General features: G+C 42.3%; 1 protein-coding gene across 3 annotated transcripts in view; it reads right to left on the reverse strand.

The window, feature by feature from the left end:
- Positions 1 to 12: 12 nt before the first annotated feature.
- LOC118388659 (ceramide synthase 1-like) overlaps positions 13 to 14358 on the reverse strand; it is a 39039-nt gene continuing 24693 nt past the window's right edge. For 2 of the 3 annotated variants that reach the window (XM_052528784.1, XM_052528763.1), the window contains exons 2-7: positions 12479 to 12638; positions 9031 to 9211; positions 8444 to 8605; positions 5764 to 5911; positions 5024 to 5190; positions 13 to 3898 (exon numbers count right to left, since the gene is read on the reverse strand). In XM_052528784.1, the coding sequence (XP_052384744.1) occupies positions 3856 to 3898; positions 5024 to 5190; positions 5764 to 5911; positions 8444 to 8605; positions 9031 to 9211; positions 12479 to 12593 (816 nt within the window). In that variant the 5' untranslated portion in view covers positions 12594 to 12638 and the 3' untranslated portion in view covers positions 13 to 3855. Of the gene's footprint in view, positions 3899 to 5023; positions 5191 to 5763; positions 5912 to 8443; positions 8606 to 9030; positions 9212 to 12478; positions 12639 to 13053; positions 13457 to 14358 lie in introns of those variants that run through there. The other variant, XM_052528773.1, reaches the window with a different exon arrangement.

A 14358-nucleotide genomic window follows, 5' to 3' on the forward strand; every position in this document is an offset into this window, starting at 1 on the left:
GACGCAGGTTTCTTTTTTTTGATTCACATGTTTTATCTTAAGGGAAAACATGATACAATAACACTGGTTGAATGTAATTATTTTAAAAATGTATTACAAAAGACTAAGTGCCTGTCATTCCCAAGTGGTTGTATTTAGAAAGTGGTCAGATTGAAACTTTACGTGCCCAGATTTCTTACAAATGGTAATTCTCCCTGAATCTTTCCCCCCTAATAAACAAAATAAATGACAAGTGCAATTTGTAAGAAACACCTGTGTGGTGTAAGCCCTTCATATTCACTACAACCTCCCTCTTTCTCCTCAGGCCTCAACCAGGCCTCATCCAGGCCTCTCATCAGAACACTTCTCGGTGATAAAGATCAATATTTTTGGCACATTCTTAAAGCATTAAACTATCAAAAGGAAATGCATAGAACAATACTTCTTCCACAAAATGTTTTCACATTTTCATCCTGAACCGTGGATGGACTTTTTGTATTCAATGCTGGTCAAAAAGAACAGCGAAATCTGCCTCGAAATAAACTTAAAATGACTGACTGCTACTCTTTAACTTTTTTTTGTGTGAATTTGCTGTGAGTAGTTTCACCTCACAAAGCCAATCAGGTTGTTGGTGTGTTTTGTCTGGTGGAGAGGACAGACCGGGAGAGAGCTGGGCCGAGGTGGAGGAAAAGTGCCCACGTCTTCGTGGACAGTACCACGGGAGAAATCAGGGCACCTCATCATGTGTACCTAACAATTAACAGATGCATACACAGGAAAAGGGACACGACTGAATTATAAAACAGTGTTCTCAGAAACAGCAGCAATTAAAAAAAAAAAGAATAATAATGACAATGTTTGAATGTAAAATCAAAAGCTAGGTTATCCTGGGCACTGGCACTAGTGGTAGCTGGAGACTGAAAGACCACAACTATGAACACTTCTACCTGCCCACATCTGTGGACTGTTCCAGCACAAGCATGCTGTTCATCATAACGAAAGAGCTTGAATTTGATCATAAAGGACAGCACCCCCTCTAAGTCACAGCAAAGAAAAACCTGGAGAGTCGCAGCACACAGGCACACACAACCAGGAGCACATTCAAATGCAAAGAGGATACCAAACTGTGTGTGGTGTCTGCTTGAATGACTTCACTTTTTTTTAAAGATGAGTTCCGCACATTGATAAAGGATACGATTATGTAGTTCTTTCTTCATTTGTGTTATTAAAAAAGTGACTTCATAGCACATTCCAAAAACCATTTCAGTGTCATGCATTCCTGAATATCATATGTGCATATATGTTTTTTTTATATTTGATTTTTATCTTCTTTTACACAAGGGCCCTTTGCTTTCTGTGAACTGCCAACATATTGGTTATTAAGATGAGTCAACTCCATTTCTTTAACGAAATCATAAGGTTGATGCTCAACCCAATCAATCGATTTCAGCTACACTACCAGTCAAACGTTTGGACACAGCTACTCATTCAAATGTTTCATTTTATTTTGACTATTTTCTACATTGTAGAATAATAGAGAATACATCAAAACTATGAAATAACACATAGAATCATGGAGTAACCAAAAAAATTGAGATTCTTCAAAGTAGCCACCCTTTGCTTTGATGACAGCTTTGCACACTTGGCATTCTCTCAACCAGCTTCACCTGGAATGCTTTTTCCAACAGTCTTGAAGGAGTTCCCACATATGCTCAGCACTTGTTGGCTGATTTTTCTTCAGTCTGCAGCCTAATTCATCCCAAACCATCTCAATTGGGTTGAGGTCAAGTGATTGAGAAGGCCAGGTCATCTGATGCAGCACTCCATCACTCTCCTTGCTCAAATGGCCCTTACACATCCTGGAGGTCTGTTGGGTCACTGTCCTGTTTAAAAAAAAAGATAATCCCACTAAGCACAAACCAGATGGGATGGCATATCGCTGCAGAATGAGGTGGTTAAGTGTGCCTTGAATTCTAAATAAATCACTGACCGGGTCACCAGCAAAGCACCCCATACCATCACACCTCCTCCTCCATGCTTCATGGTGAGAACCACACATGCAGAGATCATCCGTTCACATATTCTGCATCTTACAAAGACACAGCGGTTGGAACCAAAAATCTCAAATTTAGACGCATCAGACCAAAGCACAGGCGAATGTCCATTGCTCGTGTTTCTTGGCCCAGTCAAGTCTCTTCTTATTGGTGTCCTTTAGTAGTGGTTTCTTTGCAGCAATTAGACCCTGAAAGCCTGATTCACGCAGTCTCCTCTGAACAGGTGATGTTGAGATGTGTCTGTTACTTGAACTCAGTGAAGCATTCATTTGAGCTGCAATTTCTGACGCTGGTAACTCTAATGAACTTATCCTCTGCAACAGAAGTAACTCTGGGTCTTCCTTTCCTGTGGCGGTCCTCATGATAGCCAGTTTCATCATAGTGCTTAAATGGTTATTAAAAACTGCATTTGAAGAAACTTTCAAAGTTCTTGAAATTTTCCAGATTGACTGACCATGTCAGTAATGTTGGACTGTTGTTTCTCTTTGCTTATTTGAGCTGTTATTGCCATAATATGGACTTTGTCTTTTACCAAATAGGGCTATCTTCTGTTAACCAACCCTACCTTGTCACTGAATGGCCCAAATGCATTAAGGAGGAAAGAAATTCCACAAATGTACTTTTAACAAGGCACACCTGTTAATTAAAATGCATTTCAGGTGACTACCTCGTGAAGCTGGTTGAGAGACTGCCAATAGTGTGCAAAACTGTCAACAAGGCAAAGGGTGGCTACTTTGAAGAATCTCAAATATAAAATATTTTTACCACTTATTTGGTTACTACATGATTCCATCTGTTATTTCATAGTTTTGATGTGTTCACTATGATTTTACAATGTAGAAAAAATACATTAAAAACCTGGAATGTGTAAGTGTGTCCAAACTTTTGACTGGTAGTGTATATCAGCTGTCATTAACCAGCTATTAGCTTGTATGCCTTCATTTCAGTGCAACAACAGATGCTATAAAAACAGAAAATGTGACAATACATTTTCGATACAGGAATGCAAGCAATATTTCTTATGCGTATTTATCGACGGCAAAAAAAGAAGTTGAAAGGTTTATGTTTCCCTTAAAAATCTGAACACGAGTAATTCACATTTGCAAGACATCAATACTACACTGACGTGGCTCTTCAAATAATGCAGGTCAGGCTGTGGTAATGGCTGTGTTCAGTATCGACCTATGCAATGATATGAAAATCAATACACGTTGGTAAAAACAAAGCCAGCCAATTACATGCACTCTCTCACACCCGCGGTAGTGACAAGTTGAAATACTTCCCTTTAGTATTTTAGCCTTCACTCCTGGGATAAGAGGAGGTAAAAACTAAATTAGCCACTACGCTTTTAAGAGGAATGCTCTTTAAAAAGACAGGTCTCTCTATACTAGAGATGACCTTTGACATGGTTACTGTGTGAGCGCTTTAGTCCTCTAACGTGTGCACGTTATCTAGTTTGTATAGGTCTAGACTAGATACCTAAACATCACTAGCTTAACCTTGTCTGGTGAGTGTTCCGTTAGAGATGACACTAATTCTAAACGTCCTGGTAGGCTACACGAGAGAACATTCCCGAAACTCACACATTTGTTTTTTTTCTTCAAACGTAATGTTAATATAAGACAAATGTCACCTTAAATAACATTCACAGCGATATAATAAAATAAAAAAATCTATAGAATACGATGGGAGGGAGAAAAAAAAAATCGGAAATAAAAATGATCAATTGTTTTTTCATCCTTTTCGCGAGACCCAGAGAGTCACTTGAGAGCTAAGTCTGAAACAATCTAGGTCGTGCCAGAAGGTGGAACTAGAGAGGCCTCTACAGATGCTTCTCCTTGGTGATCCCGTTCTGCACGTGTTTCCTGTGAGAAGAAAGGAGAGGAGAGAAGAAGGAAAAAAAAAGGACCAACTGTCAGCCAGCGGAAAGGTGATCCGCTATTTATACGCATGGTAAAACCAAAAGGATATCACCGGTGTTCAAGGGCACCAGATAAGGGGTGGGTCAGGCTGTAACCGCGTAATCACACCTCAATAAGTACAGCGCTTTGATCCTGCCTATCTGTGTGTTACAAAAGACAAGGCTACACGCTGCAGCTCTGACGTCATACTGGGCGGTCTGACAGAGCACAGGTTACTGGGGTTACAAGAGGACTGCGAACAGATCCACGTGTGTCACGTCATAGCAGAGGCACTTCCTCAAGGGGAGAGCTCACTGGAGCATGGTGTGATATAAGATTTAACATCGGTGTGGTGGATGGCAATAAGAATGTTAAGTAGAATCCCAAGAAGAAGAAAGAGGACCGCTACACCCAAGGATGTACCAGAACAGCAATGTTCATCTTTGCATGGGGCTCGTTCATTACAAAAGCAGAAGCTTTCTTTTCGACTGTAGTCTGTCATATTGATCACACATACTGTAGCTGGCTATTTCAGATGCGCATGCACTGAAGGGCATAGGGGTTGCTTGGAAAGGGTTTGTTTTAGGCATGAGGTTTACAGTATGATGAATGGTTGTCTACACTCGAAAAGGGTTCTTCGGCTGTCCGCATAGGAGAACCCTTTGAAGAACAATTTATGGTTCCAGGTAACCATAAATTGGAACCCTTTTTCTAAGTATACAGGTGGAGTTAGTCCAACAACCCGTACTTCCTTCCCTTAGCCTCTTGCCCTTATATGTTGCAGAATCAATATACGAAGGGACCGGGGAAGAGATTCAACTGTTGTTTTTGGTTGGGCCGGGCTGTAGTAAAGAGTGGGATTAAGCGGTTGCCATTCTCTCTTAATGTTTGCCTGACCTCTCTGGAAGTTTTTGAAATGATCATCTCCTCTGGAGAAGAAGTTTCTGTATAGTGTATGACTGGGACATTACTTCAGTACAGTAAAACATTCATGGTAATGTATCCTATAATACACACAATCTGGTGATTCATATACACCGGTTGAATGCAACATGGTAAAGTAGTGTGTGTAACTTTGTGTTTCCTCACCCTTCAGCAGAGTTGTTGAGATGTCCTGCATCTTCATTCTGCAGCCGCTGCTGGGCCGCGAGCAGGGCTGCAGCCCTCTGAGCTCCCTCCTCACCCTCGTACTCCCTCAGGTCTTTCACATCCTTCATCTGCCCCGTCAGGACCTTCGCTACAAACGCCACTATGAACTGTGGGCAGAGAGGGGGGTGGGTCAGGGGTTAAAGAAGGGAGAGAGATCGGATGTCACATAGTACAGTTTTGTTCTAATGCTTGTATCAACCCCTGACAGAGTCTAATAGGAACAAAGAAGAACAGGCAATGGTCATAAAACTGTCATGCCATTCACCTCTTGGGAACATACAGTGAGGGAAAAAAGTATTTGATCCCCTGCTGATTTTGTACGTTTGCCCACTGACAAAGAAATGATCAGTCTATAATTTTAATGGTAGGTTTATTTCCCTCATTAAAATGCAAATCAATGTATAACATTTTTGACATGAGTTTTTCTGGATTTTGTTGTTGTTATTCTGTCTCTCACTGTTCACATAAACCACCATTAAAATTATAGACTGATAATTTCTTTGTCAGCGGGCAAACGTACAAAATCAGCAGGGGATCAAATACTTTTTTCCCTCACTGTAGATCTGTGAGTGAACACAGTCTCTGAATTAGATTAGGCTTGTTTAACCAAGCATCTGATAAACGAGCTTCAGTACAGTGTGTGACCTGTGACCTGCTGCAGACGGAGGTCCAATACTTGCCAAAAACCAGTAGATATTCATGCAGAGGAGTGTCAAGAGGAGGCTGTTGAAGAAGAAATAGAAGGGTATGTTTGGGACGGACTGGAGGCTGGACACACAGGTGGCATACAGAACCTTCAGAGGGAACCAGTAGAGACGGAACCAAAACCTGCACAGAGGGGGGACACAGAGGAGCCGTATTACTCTGATGCTTTAGGGGACAAAGACGAGCATTGTCCAGGGCTTCAAACACCCTTGTGACCTCTCAGGACAGGTGTGTGTGTGTGTGTGTGTGTGTGTGTGTGTGTGTGTGTGTGTGTGTGTGTGTGTGTGTGTGTGTGTGTGTGTGTGTGTGTGTGTGTGTGTGTGTGGGTGCGTCCCACATAAAAAATAATATAGTTTACTATGGTATACAGTTTATTCGGAAAGTATTCAGACCCCTAGACCTTTTCCACAGTTAGTGACAGCCTTATTCTAAAATGTATTCAATTGTTTTCCCCCCGTCATCAATCTACACACAATACCCCATAATGTCAAAGCAAAAACAGGTTAAGATTTTTTTTTTTATGTATTAAAAAAATAATAATACTGAAATATCACATTTACATAAGTATTCAGACCACATTTACATAAGTATTCAGACCCTTTGTTGAAGCACCTTTGGCAGTGATTACAGCCTTGAGTCTTCTTGGGTATGACGCTACAAACTTGGCACACCTGTATTTGGGGAGTTTCTCCCATTCTTCTCTGCGGATCCTCTCAAGCTCTGTCAGGTTGGATGGGGAGCATCACTGTACAGCTATTTCCAGGTCTCTCCAGAGATGTTTGATCAGGTTCAAGTCCGGGCTCTGGCTGGTCCACTCAAGGACATTCAGAGACTTGTCCCGAAGCCACTCCTGCGTTGTCTTGGCTGTGTGCTTAGGGTCATTGTCCTGTTGGAAGGTGAACCTTTTCCCCAGTCTGAGCGCTCTGGAGCAGGTTTTCATCAAGGATTTTCTCTGTACTTTGCTCCGTTCATCTTTCCCTCGATCAAATCAAATCACAAATATATTTTGATTTGTTTAACACTTTTTGGGATACAACTGTACATAATTCCATATTGATTTCATAGTTTTGATGTCTTCACTACTATTCTACAATGTAGAAAATAGTACAAATAAAGAAAAACCCTTGAATGAGAAGGTGTCCAAACTTTTGACCGGTGCTGTTATTACAGTCTAACTGTAATCATGGATATTCAGCATATTATGGCACGAACAGCTCAAAAAAGCAAAGAGAAACAAACTTCTACCAGTTAGACCATGATTAGTGTCCCAGTCCCTGCCGCTGAAAAACATCCCCACAGTATGATCCTGCCACCACCATGCTTCACTGTAGGGATGGTGCCAGGTTTTCACAAGACATGACGCTTGGCATTCAGGTCAAAGAGTTCAGTCTTGGTTTCATTAGACAATAAAATCTTGTTTATCATGGTCCAAGAGTCTTTAGGTGCCTTTTGGCAAACTCCAAATGGGCTGTCGTTCCTTTTACTGAGGAGTGGCTTCTGTCTGGCCACTCTACCATAAAGGCCTGATTGGTGGATTGCTGCAGAGATGGTTGTCCTGGAAGGTTCTCCCATCTCCACAGAGGAACTCTGGAGCTCTATCGGGTTCTTGATCACCTCCATGACAAAGGCCCTTCTCCTCCGATTGCTCTGGTTTGCCAGGCCGGCCAGCTCTAGGAAGAGTTTTGGTGGTTCCAAACTTCTTCCATTTAAGAATGATGGCGGCCACTGTGTTCTTGGGGAACTTCAATGAGGCAGAAATGTTTCGGTACTCTTCCCCAGATCTGTGCATCGACACAATCCTGTCTCACAGCTCTCCTTCGAACTCATGGCTTGTTTTTTGCTCTGACATGCACTGTCAACTGTGGGACCTTATATAGTGCGTGCCTTTCCAAATCATGTCCAATCAATTGAATTGACTCCAATCAAGTTGTAGAAACATATTAAGGATGATCAATGGAAACAGGATGCACTTGAGCTCAATAAATACTTATGTAAATAAGGTATTTCTGTTTAACATTTTTATAAATTTGCAAACATTTATACAAATCTGTGTTCACATTGTCATTATGTGGTATTGTGTGTAGATTGATGGGGAAAAACATTAATTTAATCAATTTTAGAATACGGCTGTAATGTAACAAAATGTGGAAAAAGTTAAGGGGGTCTGAATACTTCCCGAATGCACCGTAAATACTATAGTATTCACTGTAGTGTTTTTGCAGACTGTATTTACTGTAGTATTTACTGTAGTATACAGTACAATTTAAAGTGAACTTTATAGTATTAATACTGTAGTAAAATCTATAGTACTGTATATACTGTGGCACAAATTGCAACATGGGGGAGGGGAATGAGCAGGGTATATGAAAATGAAATACTGTATTATTTACTATAGTTAAAAAAGGGTTGTGCTTTTGCAGACTGTAGTGTTTTTGAGGAAATTACTGTAGTATTTTTTCCCCCAGATAATTCTGTAGAATTTACTACAGTAATACACATGATCCGGGGATACTACCGTGCGTAGTATAGTATTCTACAGTATACTACAGTTTACTATAGAATTCTATACTAAGTACTGTTGTACTCTATGGTAAACTGTAGTATTTTTTCATGCATGCGTGTGTGCTTGTCTGAGTGTGTCTTCTCTCTCCTCACCAGGTGATGCTGAAGCTGACAGAGCCCATGTTGGACAAGATGTCGTGGATGAGGTAGTAGTCCCCTCCCCGGGTCTTGAAGTAGACGTTGAGCTTGGTGAACTCCAGCTGGATGTCATTGATGTCGTGGAGGAACAGCACCAGTAACCCAATGTTGTGGAATCTGAAAGGAGAAAGCAGTGGGGAGCACAACATCGGTACACAAACAATATTAGCCAGGAACACAGCTGTACGGATAGCTAGACGATACAATGTGACAGCCAGGGGGTGAGACTTAGTCAATGACACCGACTGACTTTAAAACAAATACAGTTTGAAACAGAGGAACAGTCTAACGGTCATCAAATAACACGGAACATCAAATAACCGAGAGCCTTTTTACACTATGACAAATCACTGTTCCGATTCCACAAATTGACATAACATAAAAATAAACCTTGACCTACAGCTATCATTTACAACTATTGCTACGTGGAAATTTAGCCCGTATTCAATATATTTGATATGACAGGCAGTAAGATTACACAGCATGACATGACGGCAGCGTTTCCCAAACTTGGGGCCACCAGGCAGGGTGTGGTTAGCTACCTGAAAGCGTAGGAGAAGGTGATGAGGGCCAGCGTGACAACGTGGTGCACCACCATGACGGTAGAATCCTTCCTCCAGTCATCCATGTAGACCGTGGCGTAGATGGAGTGTCCGTAGAAACTGCCCTGGATCAGGTAGGCGATGGCGATGTCCGTGGGTACCGTCATGCCACTCTTCCAGTCTGGAAGGGGGAGAAGACATAGAGAGCGAGAGACACTGAGGGTTAGAGGAGAGGCCTGGAGGGACTACATAGGAACCAACACATAATATGTATAAGCACCAACATGTGCATGTTGACACACACACTCTGACATGAATATGCACACTGGCACAGACAAAAACATGCTCGCTCACACACATATGCACACACACAAACATGCATGCTGGCACAGACAAACACAATTAGCACACTGGCAAACATGTACACATACATATGCACCCACCCATCGACAAACACACACACACACACACACACACACACACACACACACACACACACACACACACACACACACACACACACACACACACACACACACACACACACACACACACACACACACACACACACACACACAATCATAGAATCAAAAGTTTGGACACACCTACTACTCATTCAAGAATTCTTCTTAGTTTTTTACCATTCCCTACATTGTAGAATAATAGTGAAGACATCAAAACTATGAAATAACACATATGGAATCATGTAGTAACCAAAAAAGTGTTAAACAAATCAAAATATATTTTATATTTGAGATTCTTCAAACTAGCTACCCTTTCTTTGCCTTGATGACAGCTTTGCATACTCTTGGCATTCTCTCAACCAGCTTCATTTTCTTTGACAAGGTAGGGGTGGTATACAGATGATAGCCCTATTTGGTAAAATACCAAGTCCATATTATAGCAAGAACAGCTCAAATAAGTAAAGAGAAATGACAGTCCATCATTACCTTAAGACATGAAGGTCAGTCAATCTGGAAAATGTCGGTCGCAAAAAAGTGCAGTCGCAAAAAACATCAAGCGCTATGATGAAACTGGCTATCATGAGGACCGCCACAGGAAAGGAAGACCCAGAGTTACCTCTGCTGCAGAGGATAAGTTCATTAGAGTTACCAGCCTCAGATTGTAGCCCAAATAAATGCTTCACAGAGTTCAAGTAACAGACACATCTCAACATCAACTATTCAGAGGAGACTGTAAATCAGGTCCTCGTGGTCGAATTGCTGAAAAGAAACCACTACTAAAGGACACTAATAAGAACAAGATACTTTCTTGGGCAAAGAAACACAAGCAATGGACATTAGACCGATGGAAGTCTGTACTTTGGTCTGATGAGTCCAAATTTGAGATTTTTGGTTCCAACTGCGAGTAGGTGAACGGATGATCTCCGCATTTGTGGTTCCCACCGTGAAGCATGGAGGAGGAGGTGTGATGGTGCTTTGCTGCTGACACTGTGATTTATTTAGAATTCAAGGCACACTTAACCAGCATGGCTACCACAGCATTCTGTAGCGATACTCCATCCCATCTGGTTTGCGCTTAATGAGACTGTCATTTGTTTTTCAACAGGACAATGACCCAACACACCTCCAGGATGTGTAAGAGCTATTTGACCTAGAAGGAGAGTGATGGAGTGTTGCATCAGTTGACCTGGCCTCCACAATCACCCAACCTCAACCCAATTGAGATACAGTGGGGCAAAAAAGTATTTAGTCAGCTACCAATTGTGCAAGTTCACCCACTTAAAAAGATGAGAGAGGCCTGTAATTTTCATCATAGGTACACTTCAACTATGACAGACAAAATGAGAAGAAGAAAATCCAGAAAATCACATTGTAGGATTTTTAATGAATTTATTTGCAAATTATGGTGGAAAATAAGTATTTGGTGACCTACAAACAAGACCTCTCACAGACCTGTAACTTCTTCTTTAAGAGGCTCCTCTGTCCTCCACTCGTTACCTGTATTAATGGCACCTGTTTGAACTTGTTATCAGTATAAAAGACACCTGTCCACAACCTCAAACAGTCACACTCCAAACCCCACTATGGCCAAGACCAAAGAGCTGTCAAAGGACACCAGGAAGTGGGAGAACTTGCACAATTGGTGGCTGACTAAATACTTTTTTGCCCCACTGTAGTTTGGGATGAGTTGGACCGTAGAGTGAAGGAAAAGCAGCCAACAAGTGCTCAGCATATGTGGGAACTCCTTCAAGACAGTTGGAAAATCATTCCAGGTGAAGCTGGTTGAGAGAATGCCAGGACTGTACAAAAAGGCAAAGGGTGGCTACTTTGAAGATTCACAAATATAAAATATATTTTGATTTGTTTAACACTTTTTTTGGTTACTACATGATTCCATATGTGTCATTTCATAGTGTTGATGTCTTCACTATTATTCTACAATGTAGAAAATAGTAAAAAATAAAGAAAAACCTTTGAATGAGAACGTGAGTCCAAACTTTTTACTGGTGCTGTATATACAATCTAACTAGTAGAAGTTTACAAGAAGTGTTTGTTTTTGCTTCTGAAGGGGGCAGCTGTTCTGTTTGGTTATACTAGGTGACTTCCAGAGTTATACTAGGTGAATTCCCACCTGAGGTGGGAGCTGCAAGGGTGTCAGGTTTTCCAGGTATGTGAGGACCAGGGGCCATCATCATCATCATCGCTCCCTGAAGGCCTTAAGGGTATTATAAACGGAAACTTTTTCTCTGAAAGATTGGGGCATCTTTTGACTCCATGAGATGAGGTTACAGGCCGTAATGTTTATTGATCGGAAGTTCCATCATTAAACATTGAAAACATGGTGGCAAGAGATATTAGAGTGCTCCAGGAATAGGAGCCTCTCTCTCTCCCCCTTCCCCTCTCTCTCTTTCTACAAGAGCTAAAGTCTCGCTCTCTCGGAGAACTAAAAGCAGAGCCACATTAGCCTGAGCAGGTTGAATGACTACTCTCAATGTGCGTGACAGCTATTAGAAAAGTGGAGGGCCTTTAAAAGAACAACGGATCGCCTCAATCGAGGAAAAGGAGATAGAAACAATCCCAAGCACCGACTGACACCTGAAAGTCTGATGGAATCGGAAGGAAGGAGTGCCATAAATGATAGATAAAAGAATGAAGGTGGATTGTTCAGGGCAATGGTTAGAGAGTAGAGACACACTGCCATATGGTCAGTTCAGACACAAAATGCAAATATAAAACACAAATGTGGCTTCTATTTGAATACTTGTAAAAGAAGCATCTGGAGGGTTCTATAGGACAATGCTTTGAAGGTTGCAATGCTTTGGTTACAGTACCTTACGCATTAGTTCTTGAGTTTGCTATCGTTAATTAACTGGGAGTTATTAGTGGAAGAAGGGAAGTAACTTGGAAGAGTGCAGACCTTCTACCAATACATCAAGTGCACAGCTTTCTTTTTTATTAACCTGGTTTCATGTACTACGTCTTACCATAGAATGCGGAGGGCGGGTCGTGGAAGAAGGTGTAGTTGGTGAAGAAGAGCAGGTAGGTGCTGTAGGACCAGGACATGGTGTAGAAGACCAGCTTCCACGCGCTCTCTGGCATCTTGGCAGTATCTTTGGGCTGGAGACAACACCGTTGTGCAAACGGCTGCAACACACAATCACAGGACACTTGGCCATTGTTCAAATGTGTGAGTGGGGACACTCCGCTTTCAGATCACACTCAATGGAATGTTATGTATGTATTGGTGTTATGCATTATGTGGACACATTGATAAAGTCAATGGGGCTGTTTTGCAGCCGTGAATCACATGGTGGGTGCAAACACATTATTTAGCAGAAACGTGTCTTCTTGTGCAAATCACCCCATGTCTATTTATGGCTTGTTAAACCAACAGAAAATACAGGAAGTCAGCGAGATACTTCCTGAAGTGATGTGTGTTTGTGTGTGTCTGTCTTGTCTGTGAACTGATAACCTCTTCGACAAGGGGCCCATTCCCAGAGAGCCACGCCGTAGCTTAACAGTAACCCCTCTCTCCCCCCTTCCTCCTGATAAACCAGACCTTCCACAGGGCCAGAGGAACCCTAGCCGCTGGGCTCAAAGACGATCCGATGGCCGTCGTGCCAGATGAGAAACCAAACCCCCGCTCCTTATCTTTCCCCATGACAGAGGAGCTGTGCCTCTCTAGGCGACCAGCCGGCCCATGCCGAGCACACCTCCGGCTCCAGTGTAACCAGAGATAAACAAGTGAAAGGGGTCCATTTGCTGATACATCTCAATCACTTGTCACTAGTTAGCAGCAGGCCCAGGAACAGGCCTTGGTCCTCCATCGTGCCAGTGTGCTTAGTGCAGCAAGGAGGGACTAGTTCTCTTTCTATCTTTCTCCATTCCCTCTTTATCCGATGTCCCAGATTTGCAGGGACAGTGACGAGCTGGAAAGAGAAAGAGAGACAGAGCGAGCAAGAACGAAAGAGGAAGACCGAGAGAGGTCCTATGTGATCACGCTGCCAGAGCGACACACTGCATACTGCGTCACGTGACCTATATCCTCGCCCCTGATAGGTCTGCGCAGCATGTGTTTAGTGAGTCATGTATGCCGCAGACAGCAGGATATCCCCTGCGTGCCTCAGACCTCCACATCCCTCCATCCCCATAACATCTATTGAAAGAGGCCCTTTATCAGTGCATTCACCCACCCTCCTCAAACCCACCAGTCGTCTACTCCAAGGCGAACCTGTCTGCTCCGAGGCTAGTGTGACTGCCACACAATCAGGCCTTATCATCAACCCATGCCACACAGACCAGAGCGAGTCTGGTGCTATTAACACTCAGCATAGTTGGTGCACATTTTTTTTAACCTTTATTTAACTAGGCAAGTCAGTTAAGAACAAATTCTTATTTTCAATGACGGCCTAGGAACAGTGGGTAAAGGGGCAGAACGACAGATTTGTACCTTGTCAGCTCAGGGGTATGAACTTGCAACCTTCCGGTTACTAGTCCAACGCTCTAACCACTAGGCTACCCTGCCGCCCCACATACACTATACAGTGCCTTGCGAAATTATTCGGCCCCCTTGAACTTTGCGACCTTTTGCCACATTCCAGGCTTCAAACATAAAGATGTAAAACTGTATTTTTTTGTGAAGAATCAACAACAAGTGGGACACAATCATGAAGTGGAACGACATTTATTGGATATTTCAAACGTTTTTAACAAATCAAAAACTGAAAAATTGGGCGTGCAAAAAATATAAACGAAACAAAAATTTGACTCAAAATTGGGCTGCCTGTGTAAACACAGCCATACCTGATTTTGTAGCCCACTTGGGGTTGTCCATGTCTGGCCCAAAAGGTGAACCTATCTAGAT

Source organism: Oncorhynchus keta, chromosome 1 (genome assembly GCF_023373465.1).
Source record: "Oncorhynchus keta strain PuntledgeMale-10-30-2019 chromosome 1, Oket_V2, whole genome shotgun sequence".
NCBI classification, from domain to species: Eukaryota; Metazoa; Chordata; class Actinopteri; order Salmoniformes; family Salmonidae; genus Oncorhynchus; species Oncorhynchus keta.